We start from the raw sequence: 17,895 nt of genomic DNA on the forward strand, positions 1-17,895 counted from the left end.
TTCCTTCCATGACTCACCAATTAATATATTTCGCTTCCTTCCACGACTTACCTGTTTATAAATATAGTTTCCTTCCATGACTCGCGTATTAATACATTTTGCTTCCTTCCATGACTCGCGTATTAATACATTTTGCTTCCTTCCATGACTCACCAATTAATTAATTTTGCTTCCTTCCACGACTTACCTGTTTATAAATATAGTTCCCTTCCATGACTCACCTATTAATGAATGTAGTTTCTTGGAGTACCTGGAGTGATCTGGGACAGTGTAATTACCACTCTGAATGGCCAGCGAGCTTTCTCCAAAAGGAAGTGAGAAGAAGCACAGTTTGTACAACAAGCAGCCCAGCGCCTGGAAGAAGGGAGAGAACCAACTGCACCAAGACAGGACAGACTCTGATGTCACAATGAGGGTTACAACTGGTTCACAATACATAGGAATCAATGATGAAGTCATCCCAAGCCAGCATACTTCCTTTCCATCATATTGTCAGATAGTGTCTATATCTCTTACTCTCTGCAAAATGTGCAATGGGCACAGTTTCATAAAGCAATCTTAGTGCAACAACTGCCTTACGCTTATGCCAAATGGTTGAGTGAGTGAGTGAGTACGGTTTTATGCCGCTTTTAGCAATATTCCAGCAATATCGCGGCTGGGGACACCAGAAATGGGCTTTACACATTGTACCCAAGTAGGGAATCGAACCCAGGTCTTTGGCGTGAGAAGTGAACACTTTAACCACAAGGCTACCCGACCGCCCCCTAAATGGTGGACATTATGAAGATTGGAGTGTTGCAATTACTTTGTCTTGCAGTGGAAATAAATGTTCTAAGACTATGACCAATTACATATACTATTCACAAGAAGTTAAAACAACACCCGATTCTTTCATTTTACAATAGTTAATGTCATGCCACGACAGATATTATAATTGTAGGTCATGACAGACTAACTTTAGTAATATGAAAGAAGCAGGTGTTCTTTAACTTTTCTTGAGTAGTAGTAGTAGTTAACACATCAATACAAAACAATTATACTGTCTTTCCAATTAATCCGCTTCATATCAAGGGTCAAGCTATGATAAATGATAGGGTTAGTCCTTGGTAATATTCTAGCTATATGACAGTGGTCTGTAAATAATCAAATCTGCAGCAGACATTCAAGTGATTGACATCATCTGCATTGATTCATACAATTAAGATACAATGACACGGTATCAACCATCACTGATTCCGATCCATTAAGTCACCTCTTACCACAAGCATAGGTTGCTGGGGACCTATAGTCTTACTCATAATCTCCACAAGTTAGTAGTTGGAGTGTTGCCGATCATAGCAGTACATCAGGAACACAGAAACTCACCCATATGTCAGCCTTTGTTGTGATGGGTTTCCCCCCATAAAGATCAACCATCTCAGGTGCTCTATATGATAATGTTGTATATCTGGAAAGACATTCAGGTCATATATAAATTACAAACACATTTCTTTCAGGTGCCTGAAGTCCACACAAATTTTTTTTAAAGAAAAAACACTTATTACATTAAATGTACTTTCACAAAAGTACACTGGACAAACATGTGGAAAATATATACATGAACATGCTTAATGAACAGTATAATTCACATAGATAGATAGAGAGTGAGTGAGTGAGTGAGTGAGTGAGTGAGTGAGTGAGTGAGTGAGTGAGTGAGTGAGTGAATGGGTGGGTGGGTTGGTTTTCACTCCATTTTTAACAGTATAACAGTATTCCAGTTATATCACAGCATGTCCGCTAGATTTGGAAGGAAAGCCCAAAGGCATGCAGGTCTTAGACGTTTACCACTTTGGTGAAATTTACAAGCGCAGGTACGGTGCTAACAAACAAACATAATCAGGGTAAACCAGGATTTCAACAATCACAGGTTTCTGGCAGGGCCAAGGGACACAACTCTGGGGGCTGACTGGTGGCAGTGATAGTGTTCAGCTCCATGAATGGGCTATCACTGTGAGGGGCTTGATGAACCTCACTGTCCAGAGTTTAATGGGACATTGACATTATCAACAACAATTCACTTTGCACCATGTTATCAAACAATACAATTACATGATAGGCTTTCTATGTTTCGAGCAACAAAGTGTTTATATAATCTGCACTTACGATGGTCTACTTGCTATATCAACAGTCATGTCTTGGTGTTGTCTTGAGACAACATTACCATGAGACATCAAGGAGCAATTTTTGAAAATAAATCAGATGGTTTTCTTTGTTGTGTCAAAAATAAAATATATTCACAAATGCCAGTGTGTGCCCTGATGTTCATGCAATGTTTCAGACCTACTACCAAACTACCTGTCTCAGTCTGACTCTATTTTACTAACTTTTGAATATCCTCTTCAATCTGTTTTACGTTATGAGATTCTGGCACCATGGTTCGACCTGTGGCACTGCCAAAATCACACAAGACATAGTTCCCCCCTTCTCCAATGAGGATGTTCTCAACCTGAAACATAGACAGTTCCATGTATGGGTTTAATGCTGCTTTGAACAGTATTCCAGTTATATTATGGCACGTCAGCTTCATGTGAGAGGTAGCGCAAAGTGATACAGATCTGATGTTCACAATTTAAGTGAAACCCAGAAGCACGGGTATGGTGCCGACAAACCTGGAATCAAACAGGGTGACCTGGGATTAGAACTGTTTATTAGAGTGAGTGAGTTAGGTTTAACGCCGCTTTTAACAATATTCCAGTTATATCACAGTGTGTCAGCTTACTGTGGGACGAAAGCCCAAAGTGATGCAGGTCTCAGACGTTTACCACTTTGGTAAAACCCACAAGCATGGGTAGGGTGGTGACAAACCTAGAAACATAATCTGGGCGAAAGGGGATTTGAACCAACGATCATAGGTTTCTGGAGTGTCCAAGGGAAGCAACTCTGCACAGCAAATCGCGGTGCCCCCACTGTTAATTTGAACCAATGATTAAAGGGTTATGGCATGCCCAAAGGACACCATTCTGCTCACAAATTGCTGCGCTTTAGACGATGAGCCACACATGGCTCCAATAATAGCATGAAAAGGGGGGCGGTCATCTACTTCCCACATGATACACACCTCATCATGATCTTTTGTACAGAAGGAACAAGGTTTATGTGACAACAGGATGAAAATAGATAAAGCCAGTGAGTTCTGTTTTTAGAAGCTTTTCTGACAGTGTTTTGTTGGTTTATTTGTTGTTTAACACCATACTCACCAATATTCCAGCTATATGATGGTGGTCTGTAAATAATTGAGTCTGGACCAGACAATCCAGTGACTGATCTACCCAAATTGGACCATGCATCAATCAAGTCAGTGATCCTGACTGTCGCCTTTTACGGCAAACATGGATTGCTGAAGACCTATTCTACCCCTGTTCTTCACGGGTTGACACTGGTTTATCGACACTGGCTTACCTTGAGGTCCCTGTGTAATATGGGTGTCTGACAGTGGTGGAGACGAGACACTGCCTCAGACACATCACAGAATATTTTCAGCACTTCCTTCTCTGAGAAGCCACTGTTTATCCGGTCATTCATGAGTTGTATGACAGACCCTTGACACAGAACACAAAGTTAAGCCACCAATTAGAAAACAAAACATTTGCCACAACATACACTCTGATTACAGCAGGCATTTTAATTTAAATACAGTAGAATTAACTTCCTTAATTTCTGAAATATGCTTGGAAATGCTGACATAGCCTTTACCAATACCAAAACACAACTAATACTAAATGCAGCTGATCTTACATAAAAGAAAGAATGCTTTAGTTGATAAATGAGGTTAGAAAATTGTCAAATTTACTCTCATAAAATGAAATGTGCAGGAAATAGAAAGTCAGTGTCCAATGCTACTGCAGTATGATGACATGCAATAAACCAAGTCCCTGAGCCTAACCAACCAATACAATTTCCGAGTCCCGTGATGGGATTCGAACCACGGACCTTCTGATCCGAGGTCGGACGCCTTGTCCACAAGACCAAAGAGGTTAAGCCCGCCAGCAAGCTGACAAGGTAAGGATGCCATCTGTGGGATCCACACCCTGGTACTTTGACAATGGTTGGAATCAACTAGGTTTAGTGAATTTGTTGTTTAACACTGCATTCAGCAATATTCCATTGACATGAAGGCAGCCTGTAAATAACTGAGTCTGGACCATACAGTCCATTGTCTAGATTTTGAGAATGTTGTAGTACGCTATCACGCCTCTTTCAACCAACATAGGCTCCTGGGGTCCTACTCTGACCTGGAACCCCCTGGAGCATATTAACTAAGTGCACATGCATCCTACCTCTGCAGTATTGCATCAGGATGAGAACCTCGTACACTCTGTTTGGGGTGACCGTGACGCTGGAGTCAAGGAAATGGATGATATTCTTGTGACCACTGAGGTCTCGCTGCAAATGAAATATGGTTGAAATTCTTATTCAGTGCACAATTTATTTCAATATCTTGATATTAACTACGTTTAGAGTTGGTGTTACATTCAGTTTACTGTGTAGATTACTATACATCAAGCAACTTGATTTAGCAGACAAAACGGTAGTCTTTAGACAACCAATAGGACTTCCAGTTGTACGTGTTGTACAAGAGTTATCTGTTTGTTTTGATTGATGTTTAACGCAGCACTCTGCAATATTCCAGCTATATCATGGCGGTCTTTAGGCTTAAAAAAATAATAGTCTTGGTTCTCAAGCACTGCCCACATCATCATAAAGTTCATTAAACATTTCATTTTTGAGTTTCAATTTTTTGTGCATTGTGTTTAAGTATTAGGATTTATATATATTTTTCTGAAAATGGAAATAAAAACAAAACATGTGGCAGACTTGATGATGATGCGGGTGGTGCCTGAGAACCAAGAGTATTATTTTTTTAGCCTGGATCTTCGCAGGCAGTACAAGAGTTACAAGAAACTTAAAGTCCAGATAAGCTGCATATTTGCATAAAATATGCTTAATAAATCACCATGTCCCAATTAAGTTGGAGTTGCTTGCATACAAATACCCATGAAAAATTTAAAAAAATTAATAGTATATCAACACTGTGTGTAATTTGCCAATGTAGCCTTTCCAGTCCGCATAACAACATATCTTGACGTATCAATATCTTCTATTGAATGCAGGCACCACCTGTACATAAACTCTACTGCAGTGCACAAAAGGACTATGTCCTGCTTACTGCAACAGGTATTGTCGTGAGCTTATGCAACATTGGGCGGTACATGCACAGAATAAACTTAGAATTTACCTGAAACATCATTTTAAGCAGAATTATTTTAAAAAATGTCTACCCATTGGTATCAAAATACCCAGTAGACTTGGTTGGTTGGTTTGTTGTTTAACGCTGCACTCAGCAATATTCCAGCTATATGACGGCCGTCTGTAAATAATTGAGTCTGGACCAGACAATCCAGTGATTGATATCATGAGCATCGATCGACGCAATTGGGATTGATGACATGCTTCAACCAAGTCAGCGAGCCTTACCATCCGATCCCGTTAGTCGCCTCTTACGACAAGCATAGTCGCCTTTTACGACAAGCATGGGTTACTGAAGACCTATTCTAACCCAGATCTTCACGGGTACCCAGAAGACTGAATCCGGGGGAGGTAAAACATCATAAATACACAAACAGTACAATAAGATACCCAATTGGAATAACAAGAATGAGTAAATTCTCAATGGTTTAAATAAATAAAACATTATCTGGAGCCCTGGTTTTGTTTAATACTGTTTTGAACAATTGTGTGTCAGCTTGACGTGGGAGGAAGGATTGGATTGGATTGGATTGTTGTTTAACGCCGCACTCAGCAATATTCCAGCTATATGACGGCGGTCTCTAAATAATCGAGTCTGGACCAGACAATCCAGTGATTAATATCATGAGCATCAATCCACGCAATTGGGATCAATGACATGCATCAACCAAGTCAGCGAGCCTGATCTACCGATCCCGTTAGTCGCCTTTTACGGCAAGCATGGGTTGCTGAAGACCTATTCTACCCCAGAATCTTCACGGGTCTGGGAGGAAGGACAGAAATAGTGCAGGTCTGCGTACATTTACCATCTTGGTGAAGCTGATGACCATGGCATGGTACTGACAAACCAAGAACCATAATCAAGGTGACCGGGATCCGAAAAACATTTCTGGCATGCCTAAGGGCATCTCTTAACAGCAAATTGCGGCACCTTATACCGTTATATGAATAGGCCATTAGTCCATCACACAAACTTAATGGTTTGTGAAAAGGTCTTTGACTCAATCAAGTGTTAAAGCATATCATCTTAAATCGAAAATGTGATCAGCCCAGCTGGATGCATGACTGATGCTACCTGATTACAAGCTCTTGTGAGGGTAAGACACTGGGGCTCACAACATCAGAAGAACTGATAGGCACAAATCCAATCCACTTCAAGTGCCAATAGGACGTTATGGCAATAATTGGGTAATTATGTGCAATCATTACCAATAGATGAGTACTCACAGCAATTTTGATTTCTTTTTGACAGACTGCCAAATCACGGTCATTGTTGACGTACATGCGCTTGAGGGCATAGCGGGATCCATTTTGAGCCTTCACCAAAAACACAATGGCAAAACCACCTGGAAAAGAAACAGAATTGATCAGTTATTGTCGTCTGTTTCATTCAGTGCCAGCTGCCGCAACACGTGACAGTCAAAGCTCAAATTGCGGATCAATCTCAAGTAACTCTAGACTTCTCCTAGCTCTAACGCTTGCTGAGTGATGTATAGAGTTATAACCTATGTCAAACAAGACACTATATAACAAGGATTACACTGCAGTAAGTTAGTGACATAGACATTTGTATCTAAGCCAGAGTAATGGAATTAGAAAGATTGAGTTAGGAAATTGAGGAACTTGTACAATCATAAGAGACTGCAGGTCTTTTCAGCCAACTTTTAAGGTTACATATTTTCATTAAGTAATTTCCAGGAGACACAGAGGAGAAAATAACCTTTTCATAAAAACAGCCTTCAAAATTCATGCTAGTCCACTACTAAATTGTGCTGAGGACAGAGTAAAACCAGTGATGGTAGTCCTCATTGACTAGTAGCATTTGAGAGCTATAACTCTGAACCATTTTTCAAAGCTTCACTTTTTCTACAGCTTGAATAAACTTGAATAAAACTGACAGAAAATGAAAACATAGTACACATTTTTGTCTTGTACAAGCGTGACCAGCTACAAACTCTGAAGACTAGTTAGTCTGTAAAAAAGGCTGAATAAATGATTCATTTCCACATGTGTTCATGTAAGCATTTTAAGTCAGTTAACACGAACAGTAGTTTAATTCTTCACAGGGAAGAAATGAAGCTGTCAACATTTACATGAGACATTTACACAGTAAAAATGATTTATTTATTTATTTGTTTGTTTCACACTTAACCCAGCAATATGACAGCGGTCTGTAAATAGCCAAGTCTGAACCAGACAATCCAGTGAGTGAATATGGTTTTACGAATATGGTTTTATGGGAAATCGAAATGTCTTCAGCGTGACTTGCGAAAGCATTAACCACTAGGCTACCCCCACCACCACCATCTCATGACAATCCAGTGACTGACATCATGAGTATTGATCTAAGCAATTGGGATACAATGAAATTCATCAACCAAGTCAGTGAGTCTGACCACCTGATCCCGTTAGTTGCCTATTACAACAAACATGGGTTGCTGAAGACCAATTCTAACCCGGATCTTCATGGGTTTATTTACTAAAAATAAGACCTAAAAGCCTTCAACGATAGTAGTGTTTGAAATACATAAAATTGACAACAGCTACTGCCATTAGGACCAATAGACTTCAGAGTGAGTGAGTTGGGTTTAACGCTGTTTTTAACAGTATTCCAGTCATATTGCAGCGTGTCAGCCTAATGTTGGAGGAAAGCCCGAAGTGAAGCAGGTTTCAGACGTTAACCACTTCAGTGAAACCCATTAGCACGGGTATGGTGCTGACAAACCTAGAAACATAATTGGGGCGAACTGGGATTTGAACCCACAATCATAGGTTTCTGGCGTGCCCAAGGGACGCAACTCTGCACAGCGAATCGCGGCGCCTTAGACGACTGGGCCACCCGAGCCCCCCATAGACTTCAGAAGCTGCAGGCCCTGACTAAACTCTTCAGGCTCTCATTAGAAAAAAACTACAGCTTATTGTGACAAATAAATAGACTCATAAATTTACTGCAGGCCACAAGGACTATGGGCCCGACATGAGATCTACCTGCCACGGGCTTCAGGGCAGGCACTCACTTTCTCACTGACTGGTAGAGTGAGTGAGTGAGTTTGATTTTATGCCGCTTTTAGCAATATTCCAGCATTATCACGGCGGGGGACACCAGAAATGGGCTTCACACATTGTACCCATGTCGGGAATCCAAACCGGGTCTTCGGCGTGACGAGCGAACGCTTTAACCACTAGGCTACCCTACCGCCCCCTGACTGATAGAAATATATATACATGATACACGTTACTGTGACAATACATTGTGAGTGTCAGATGTAACTGTGGGAGTGTGATGATTCTAGTATGTCGTCATGTTTACTCTCACCACATGTGGTGGTGAAAGGTCCACCCAGTTACCCTATTGGGCGACAGATAGGGATGTTATTGTGTACCATATCAATATATCAGTAATTTTTAATACTGATGCAGTTTCGATACAAATGACTGAATATTGATCTGTATAAATAATTCACTGCCAGAGACATGTTCACATTTATTAAGGTCACCATGGTAAAGATTGATAATGAGGCAGAAATTCAATTCTAAGGATCTAACAGATCAGCCTAGTGCATATTTAGCATTAATAATTGCAGGTCTAATTAGTAATGTTAACTTTACACATACAGAATAATTAATAGTATTGTTGGTCGATATATCAAAATATCGCGGTACTTATATATCGACTCGACACTAAAACTTTCAACTAACTACAGCCCTAGTGACCATCAATACATAGTTAAACAATTCCCTTTGTTCTGTGTCAATATGACAGAAACATTGACTGAGGAACCTTTGGGGGTCTCTAGAAAAATACTAAAATCTTAAGAGCAATTATATTACATTATACACCTTATGACTAGTAAAGCATACCTTATTTGAATTTTTTTTCATTTTTTTTCAATCTTATTAAATTGGGAATAAAATATTCATATTCAACTGGCATTAACATATATAAGTTTGATTCACCATGTTTCAGAGATTCCGTTACCTAGGCAATATGGAGCCCTTGCCCATGTATGTGTAGATCTATGTTCACTGTTTTCATAGGTTGGGTTCCAAATTCCATGTACTACAAGGACAATGGCACAGCTAAGATAAGTTCCAGGTGCCTGAAGTCCACACTTAGAAATCACATTTTTTAAAAGCAAAAGCACATATTACATCCAATGGACTTTCACAAAAGTACAACGGACAAGAATGTGAAAAATAAATACATAAACATGCTTAATGAACAGTATAATTCAGTGAGTGAGTGAGTGAGTGAGTGAGTGAGTGAGTGAGTGAGTGAGTGAGTGAGTGAGTGAGTGAGTGAGTGAGTGAGTGAGTATTGTCATACACTGCTTTTAGCAATATTCCAGCAATATCACAGCGAGGGACATGGGATTCACACATTGTACCCATGTGGGGAATCGAACCTGGGTCTTCGGCATGACGAGCGAACGCTTTAACCACTAGGCTACCCCACTGCCCCTAATTCACAAAGTTTGTTTGTTGTTTAACGCCGCACTCAGCAATATTCCAGCTATATGCGGTGGTCTGTAAAACCTGGGGATGCAGAAACTGAAAAGGATATTATGTTTCAAAAAACAACAAATCCTTTCTTACACCATTTATTTTTATATGGGGCTCCACTTCCCTGAGCAACAGGGATTTCAGAATAAAAACATAATCATAAAAAATATATAAAATAAGCAACAAACATAGTGAAACGACATTCACAGAGGTTGAAGATGGGATCAAAAGTATTGTTCTTGTTGGCATACTTCAAATTCATATAGCACACTTGAGTGATTGAGTTCATATTTAACGTCACATCAGCATTATTTCAGCCATATCGTGAGGAATGGCACACTTGAAAGAAATGGGGTCACTTGCCAATAAGTAGTTAACTCAAACAGATTTTTCGGGAGTGATGCTTTCTGCTATTGTCATTTTAGTAGAGAAAATAAAGCTGAAATTCATGTTCCTTAAATCTGCTTAAGCATGTTAAGTAACTATTTCTTTTTCTGTGAAATATGATGTCATCATTTGTGAAAATGATTCAAGTGTAAACTTAAAGAGGCAGTGATCATGCTAAAATGGCTGTTTCCTCAAACTACAAAGCTCTTGAATAACTAATGTGACAAGGAAACTGGAGGAAGAGCAGGAAGTAGAGATTGTTAATATCAGGAACCTATATGTCATTGTCTTCTTGCTTCAGGTCATATTAGGTCAAACCCAGATTCTCTTTATTCCTAAAACAGGTCAACAATATTGCTGAGTGTGGACTTTCTGGTCAAGGTATAGACTTCCAGAATTAACCTACTTTCAACATAAAAATCAGTTTTGCAACAGAACTAGCAAAAGAAAAAATAATTCATAACATCTAACACCTGAGCATGCTGTGAGAGTAAGCCAATGTGAACAGCTTTTCAATTTTATTTTAATCGCTATCATGCGAGAAGAAAACCTGAAAAAATGCTGACTCTATGTGAGTGAAATCAACGACCACAGCTATGACACTTCCAAACCAAGAATCATAAGGATACATCTCAGAACTGAACCTCCAAACAGTGGATCTTGGTAGCCAAGGGATGCAACTCTGCAAAGCTAGTTCAATTCAGTGCCTTCAACTACTTGGTCACCAGAAGCCATTATTAAACTAATGATAGTACTTTCATTTGTTATAAATCTAATTCAAAATGAACCCTTTAGGGTTTCTTTACAAAACTGACATGCAAATAGTTACTCTTGACGAGGTCAGTATGTGAAAACAAGGGCCCGACCCCTGAGGTGGTATGACCGAATCACGGTTGCAGGCCAAGATCCAGTCAGACAGGAGAAGGGGTCGGTTGATCATGTCACGAGTCATGTTTGAGGTCAGTGATAGTCATGTTTCGGGGGAAACCTTGAAATGTACTGTTTCGTCACTTGATGGGGATTAACTAATGGAATTGCAAGATTCTTAATAGAGGTAAAACAACATTGTTTGAAGGAAATTACATGAAAAGTCTTCAAGATATCAAGGCTTGATCATTTGGATTGGTCTGTATGTCAATTCAATTTTCCTATCTCAATGAAATATCCCTTCAATTTTGTTTTGTTACGTCATGAGATAGTTTTGAGATACATTTTAGAAACAGACTTGATGTTCAATTGATTCATATTTCCATATTTGGAAAAGATCAAATTCTATATCTGAAAAATCCCTATATCATGTATACAGAAAATGGCACCACTTTCAACATGTTCACCTGTATAACCAAGAGCTTCAGATGGCTGTGGGTCACCACATAGCAATTCTATTTAACAGACGGTTTGCTTAAGTTGTCGGTTTTTTTACCGATAGAAATGCTAAGCAAGGCGTCACATGTTTTATAATTTCACAATTAAAAAGTAAATAGTATATGTAGTAAGCATTAGTCCTACATCCAGTATTGATTTAATAAAACAATACACAGACACAGCCTTAGAAATTGGCACTAGCCCTATAGTCCTTGCTAAACGGCCCAATAGTAAGGTATTATAAGGAACAGTAGAAATTTATCCATTTTTAAGGGTTTTGCTATATTTATATGCTTTCATTATGAGGACTAGTGAACTAAAAATGTTAGTTTCTACAGCCATTAAAAATGTAATTGAAATTCTGAGTAGCCTGTGTCGTTGCATCAGACTCTCTGTATCATAGGGAAACACTGTCACGAAAAGCTGTAGGAAAAAAACTGGAAGTAGATATTTCTGGGGCAGTAGCCTGCTCGAAAAGGGAAAGAAGTGACTCTTGTTCAGTTTGAAATGAGGGTATATTGGCCAATATGATCTGATTAAAGGCTGTCCAAACAGAAATTTGAGTTTTGTTTATTTGACTTACTGACTTTTGCCATTGACTTATTACATTTCTTGGGGCCAAGTCATTGACCTCTGTACAGCTGTTTGTGTCCAACTCACTGCGACCCACTCAACTAGACATGGCTGGCTGACATGAATGCATAGTTTTGTGAAGAAACATCGACCAGATTTTATGATGAATAAATAATGCAAATGCTTATCACTTCCATTCAATAATGGCTGGGGGCAGATCTTTCTGGTCAAGATTACAGCACAATACTGCTTAAATATTTCAACTGTGGAATCTCTGGAAAGAAAGAGTTAGGCTTAATGACAAATTAATAACTTTGGACGATATTTCTTTTCTATCACTGCATCTCAGTTAAATGTTGGATGCCAAAGGTGAGGCAGGTCTCAGTTGTTTCCCACAAGCATGGGAATGGTACTCATAAGCCAGGAACCATAACGAGGGTACATCTGAATCTGAGCTTTAACCTCGTATCCAGAAGACGTTAGGCTTAGTATGTGGACTGATCACACCAAGCCAGAATAAATTGTATTTGATTTGCTAAGACTGACAAGGAATCCCAATCAGGATATGTCCTTACAACATTCAATAAATATTTCCTCAATGATACTGACCTTTCATATAAATCACTTTGGTTCTACCAAACAGCTTTATCAAGTATAATAACTTGTATTACCAAATGTAAAGCCTCAAGAACTTAATGATGTTGTGAAAGGTTTGATAACAAAACCTATGTCAGTAAGTTAAACTAATGGCTCAACTTTGACCTCAGCTGTTGATGATAATAATAACAATAACAATACTAATAGTATTGCATACTTATTACATGTATATAGCTCTAACATCGGGATTATGAAAAGGACCCCTTGACTTTCATTCTTAATTTTGACAACTGTGGTAATAATTTATCTTTAATGTTTGCTTCAGGGGACACAATCTTAGGGGATACTGTCCTTGGTACTGTTAGATATCACCTCACAAAAATCCCCAGGAAGTTTGGCCCTAACATTAGACAATCTGACTAGAGCTTGTGCTATATTACATTCCTGCTACATTATTTTTTTCTTGAAGGAAAGTAAGCTCTTATTTAACATGTGACAAGTTCTCATACAAAACAGTGTGTGGTGAATCACAGCTTCACAGGAAATCACGGGATCTCCTCAATTAGTTCAGAAAACCTGACCTGACCTGGTACTCAGAAATGTATTTTAGCTATATGACCATGGTCTGTAAAGTAAGGAAAATACAAATTTCCAAAAATTATGATGCTGTAAGATGCGACTAAATGTATCGAATGGTCAGGCTTAGTGATTTGGTTGATTGTATGTCATCATATCCAAAATTGATGCTCATGTCAGTCAGTGGATTGTCTGGTCCAGAGCTGATTTCTTTTCATCTCTGAGTCTGCTAGAATGAGTGAGTGAGTGAGTATGGTTTTACGCCGCTTTAAGCAATATTCCAGCAATATAATGGCGGGGACACCAGAAATGGGCTTCACACATTGTACCCATGTCGGGAATCGAACCCGGGTCTTCGGCGTGACGAGCGAACGCTTCAACCACTAGGCCCCCCGACCGCCCCTCTGGCTGCTAGAAGTCTTCACAATGACAACACCGTGTGACTTATAACATCAAAAGGGGGAAAAGGTCTAACCTTAGCCCATGTAACCTATGTACAGAATTTGTGTCAAAATCTAGCAGGTAAGTTCAAACACTCTGCAGCTTGAAGTTTTGCCATGGGGCTCTGCAAACAAGAGAAATGTAGATCCTATTCACAGGAAGTATAGTATAGGAAGTATAGTCATGTGAATGTTGTAACTCCCAAGATTGAAGAGGGCAGATTTGCTGCTCTTTCTTTACACAGCCGGGTCACAAGTACTTATTGCAAACAATTTCAAGGCAATGTTTGTCTTGTTCCCAAAATGCAGGAAAAATAATGTATCTTTCTTTAAACGTGATCCAGGTCGCAGGGCTCCAGATAAGCTTTTGGTGTTGTGGGTATTTTACACATGCATTTTAAAATCATTGGGTATCAGTAATTCTATCTGGGTATTCAAATTTCTGTTACCCACTAGTTTTTACACATGTGGGTATTTAAGTTAAATATTTAAAAACACTATTCATCTAGTCCCTGCAAACTGGTGTCATGTGGGTTCGAGGACTTTGTAGGACTAAAAAATACCACGATACTTCCACAAGAAAGTGTGATGGCAAATGATCATGATGTAAGTGTCATTGTGGAGTTTGGCAAGGTTGACAGAATGCCCGTTTATAATTTCAAAATAAGTTGCTGATTTGCTAATCGAATACGCAGGGTTACTTCACAATATTTTGATGATACACACAAGTTTTATTTTTGTAGCATATCTGTAATGTTCGTTGCGTATTTGATATGCTTGGATTTTATTTTACTGCGTAATTCTGCATTTCTGATGCGTATTTTACGCATATACGCAGCTTATCTGGAGCTCTGGGTCGTCCCATTGCTCAGAGGTGAAGTACAAAGAAAACCATATATGTACAGATAATAACCTAAGAATCTAGGACATAAATTTGTAAAATGACTGCTGATTATATGGTGAGTTGTTTGACCTAAAAAGAAAAACTTGAGTCACTAGTCCAGGACTATTTCTTTTGGTCTGGTTAGCTTTTCTCATAAAAGCCCATACATTAACACTGAGATCCACTGAAAATGATGTCAGAGACAGATTTGGGCTAGTAGACTCAATAGTGTTAGGCACAGGCTGCTTGCTGCAAGTAACTACATGCAAGCAGAGGCTTCAAATAAGCATTCTGTCACTCAAACATGATAATGCATTCTATTCTGAGTGGAACTTTTGACAATACAGACATGCTCAGGGATGATTCAGACTCAGAGAATGACAAAACACCCCATTTTTTATCAAATGAGTAAGATATCTTCAAACTGAAGCATAATTATCATGATTATGGCAAACCTGCATACAGAGAAATTAAAAAATGTAAATAATATCCACTGCAACTATGTCTGCAAGTCAACGAGTATGAATATTGTAATCATTGAAACGAACAACATTGAGATAAGTATCTGATAAGAAATACAATGTAGTACAGTCCCTGACAGATTTTGTTCACACAATCACAAAGTTTCAATTCAAACAAAATACATTCCCATAATAAGCATAAGGCATCACAGATACTTTGTATTTCATGTGGTGTTGTTACAGTTGTGATCCTAGCGACCCATCCCTCAGGACTGGACAAAACAAGTCCTGAATTCGATACCTTGTAATGTGGCCAGATTTTGCCATTTTAACAAATAGAGTAATATCTAACCGTATTTTAGCAGAGGCCTTTTATACAGTTAAACTTTGCTGACTTTTATATCTGTATATATTTACATTTTAGCACATTTTGTATTTTTATAATTAATGTCTTTCATAAATGGCTGAGCAATTGGTTGTTATATTTGTTACATAATGAGTAGGCATACACTGTAGTAGATGTCCATGTAAAATGACACGTGAAGATCCGGGGTAAAATGACACGTGAAGATCCGGGGTAGAATAGATCTTCAGCAACCCATGCTTGCCTTAAAACAAGACTATGCTTGTCGTAAAAGGCGACTAACGGGATTGGGTGGTCAGGCTCGCTGACTTGGTTGATGCAGGTCATGGATCCCACATTGCAAGGATCAATGCTCATGATATCAATCACTGGATCGTCTGGTCCAGACTTAATTATTTATAGACCGCCGTCATATAGCTGGAATATTGCTGAGTGTGGCGTTAAACAACCAACCATGTAAAACAAGTGAGACAGAAATAAACGACTACTATAACAATTTCATACCTTACAACGGTGTTGAATTGTTAAAATGAAAACAGTGCAGAAACATCGTAATGCAGTCAAAATATAAAATCAGTTTGTAATGGAGCATAATGAGAGCAACTACAGCAAAACCTTACTTGGATAAGTACTGAAATAACTTTAATCCTTAAATGTCTGAGAGATTAAGGCCACCACAGGGTGAACTCGACATAAATCATAGGTGCCAATTTTAGACCATGGTCGTATTGGTGATTAAAATGATTGCAAAATAGAAGGTTGGTTAGTTAGCTGTTTCATTTATCAAGTTTATTAGCATCCATCATTTGTTTATTTCTCGGATACGTTGTGACAGTTTTAGTGCTGGATCTAGTGTCATGTGAGTCTACTGGCTCAAAATTGTCTAAATATCATGGCATCATTTTCAGTGGATTTTAGTATTCATGGACCAAAATCTTTTTACGAGACTCTGGCTTTGGATTAGCGGGAGAAGACGCAGACTAGTATTGGTGGCATTTGTCATTATTCATAATCAGTTTGTTCCAAGGAACCAATCTCTTACTAAACTAAACAGTTACAAATGGTTTCTGTATTTTTTCATCATGATTTGAAAGTACTAAAATCTTGCAAATAAAAACTTGGTTTCATATAAAATATCGAGCATATGTGTACACAGATTAAGATTTAATTAACGGTTCACCATGTTGACCATCCCAAATAAAAAATGACATTTTGAAAATATTATTCTCTGCAATCATTCACTGCATCAGTACACCTGGCAAACAATCAATCGTCAGAACATCACAAGGTAATCTCAAATCAATAAATAATATGAGCTACATTATATTACAAAATGACACTTCAAACATCATGAACTTCCCTTACTAGGTCATGATGAGACAACAACAAAATATACATGTTTCTTGTACATGTACTTGTTTCAAGTAACCAAGGTAACATGTATTCAAGAGAAATCAGTTGGTAGGTGGGGTTTTATGAAAACTCTTCTGGTGAGTTTTAGTTATTTTATTGTTAGATGAATTTCCATATGAAATATCAGTCACAGCAACAATAACATGATAAAACATTTTCCCGAATGTAAACATTGATGGCTGTTTTCCAGCTGTAATACAGGGCTCGATTTAAGGAACTGGATTTAACTTGCAACAGTTGCGTGGTGACATGAAAGCAGGGTTGCACCAGGCAAAACCTAGTTGCACCCTGGTCCTATAAATTAATCAAAGTTGAAACATAGGCCGATCTTCTACCAGTGTCACATAAATAAATGACGTAATGCTGTATAACTTTATGGGAACATGTGCACATAATCTTGAAGAATCCAGAGTTTGTTGATGTCAAGCCAAAGATGGTGAGGTGAGGTGAGGTGAAATGGGGTTTAACGTCGCGTCCCAGATTATTGAACTTATATAGCGACCCAAGCCAAAGAAAGTGTGACTAATTACACATAACACAGGGATGAGTGATATGGTAAGGTAAATAAAACTCAGAGGTATTGTGTTGAAAGATCAAATTCCACAAATCATGACAATATCGACCAATAAATCCCCTTAAAAAATGTAATACATGGACACTACTGTTGGATTGATTGACTGGAAATGTAAACAACAGAAAATGACAATAAATAAGGGTATCTCGTCAAATTTTCTGAAAATATTTTATCTGCCATTTATCAAACCACAATTTCAGTTTCTCCACCCTTGTCCACCGACATCAAGTGTATAGGTCCAGCAATGAGCCGTTGTCATTACCCTACCTGTCAACAGGACAGTTTACGACACAAAGTCCTCACAATATCAGTCAGTCCATGATAAAGTGTATCTTACTAACAAGAAAAGCTGACACTTATCTATAAGACATTTGGCATACACAATGTGTTAACATTGTTATGTTGACCATACATACTAGATGTGTTATCATTTTATTGTTTACCTGAAATGCTGGATAATTGTATACTTTTAA

The 17,895-nt window shown here is 38.5% G+C and overlaps 1 protein-coding gene across 1 annotated transcript in view; it reads right to left on the bottom strand.

The window, feature by feature from the left end:
- The window catches only part of LOC139467946 (AP2-associated protein kinase 1-like), a 62,064-nt gene that overhangs the window by 42,095 nt on the left and 2,074 nt on the right, over window positions 1–17,895 (bottom strand). Inside the window, exons 2-7 of the mRNA XM_071249546.1 lie at window positions 6,514–6,632; window positions 4,317–4,422; window positions 3,439–3,578; window positions 2,364–2,485; window positions 1,366–1,447; window positions 222–354 (exon numbers count right to left, since the gene is read on the bottom strand). Coding sequence (XP_071105647.1) covers window positions 222–354; window positions 1,366–1,447; window positions 2,364–2,485; window positions 3,439–3,578; window positions 4,317–4,422; window positions 6,514–6,632 — 702 coding nt within the window. The remainder of the gene's footprint in view (window positions 1–221; window positions 355–1,365; window positions 1,448–2,363; window positions 2,486–3,438; window positions 3,579–4,316; window positions 4,423–6,513; window positions 6,633–17,895) is intronic.

Source organism: Haliotis cracherodii, unplaced genomic scaffold (assembly GCF_022045235.1).
Source record: "Haliotis cracherodii isolate W230 unplaced genomic scaffold, xgHalCrac1.p SCAF_2, whole genome shotgun sequence".
Classification (NCBI taxonomy): Eukaryota; Metazoa; Mollusca; class Gastropoda; order Lepetellida; family Haliotidae; genus Haliotis; species Haliotis cracherodii.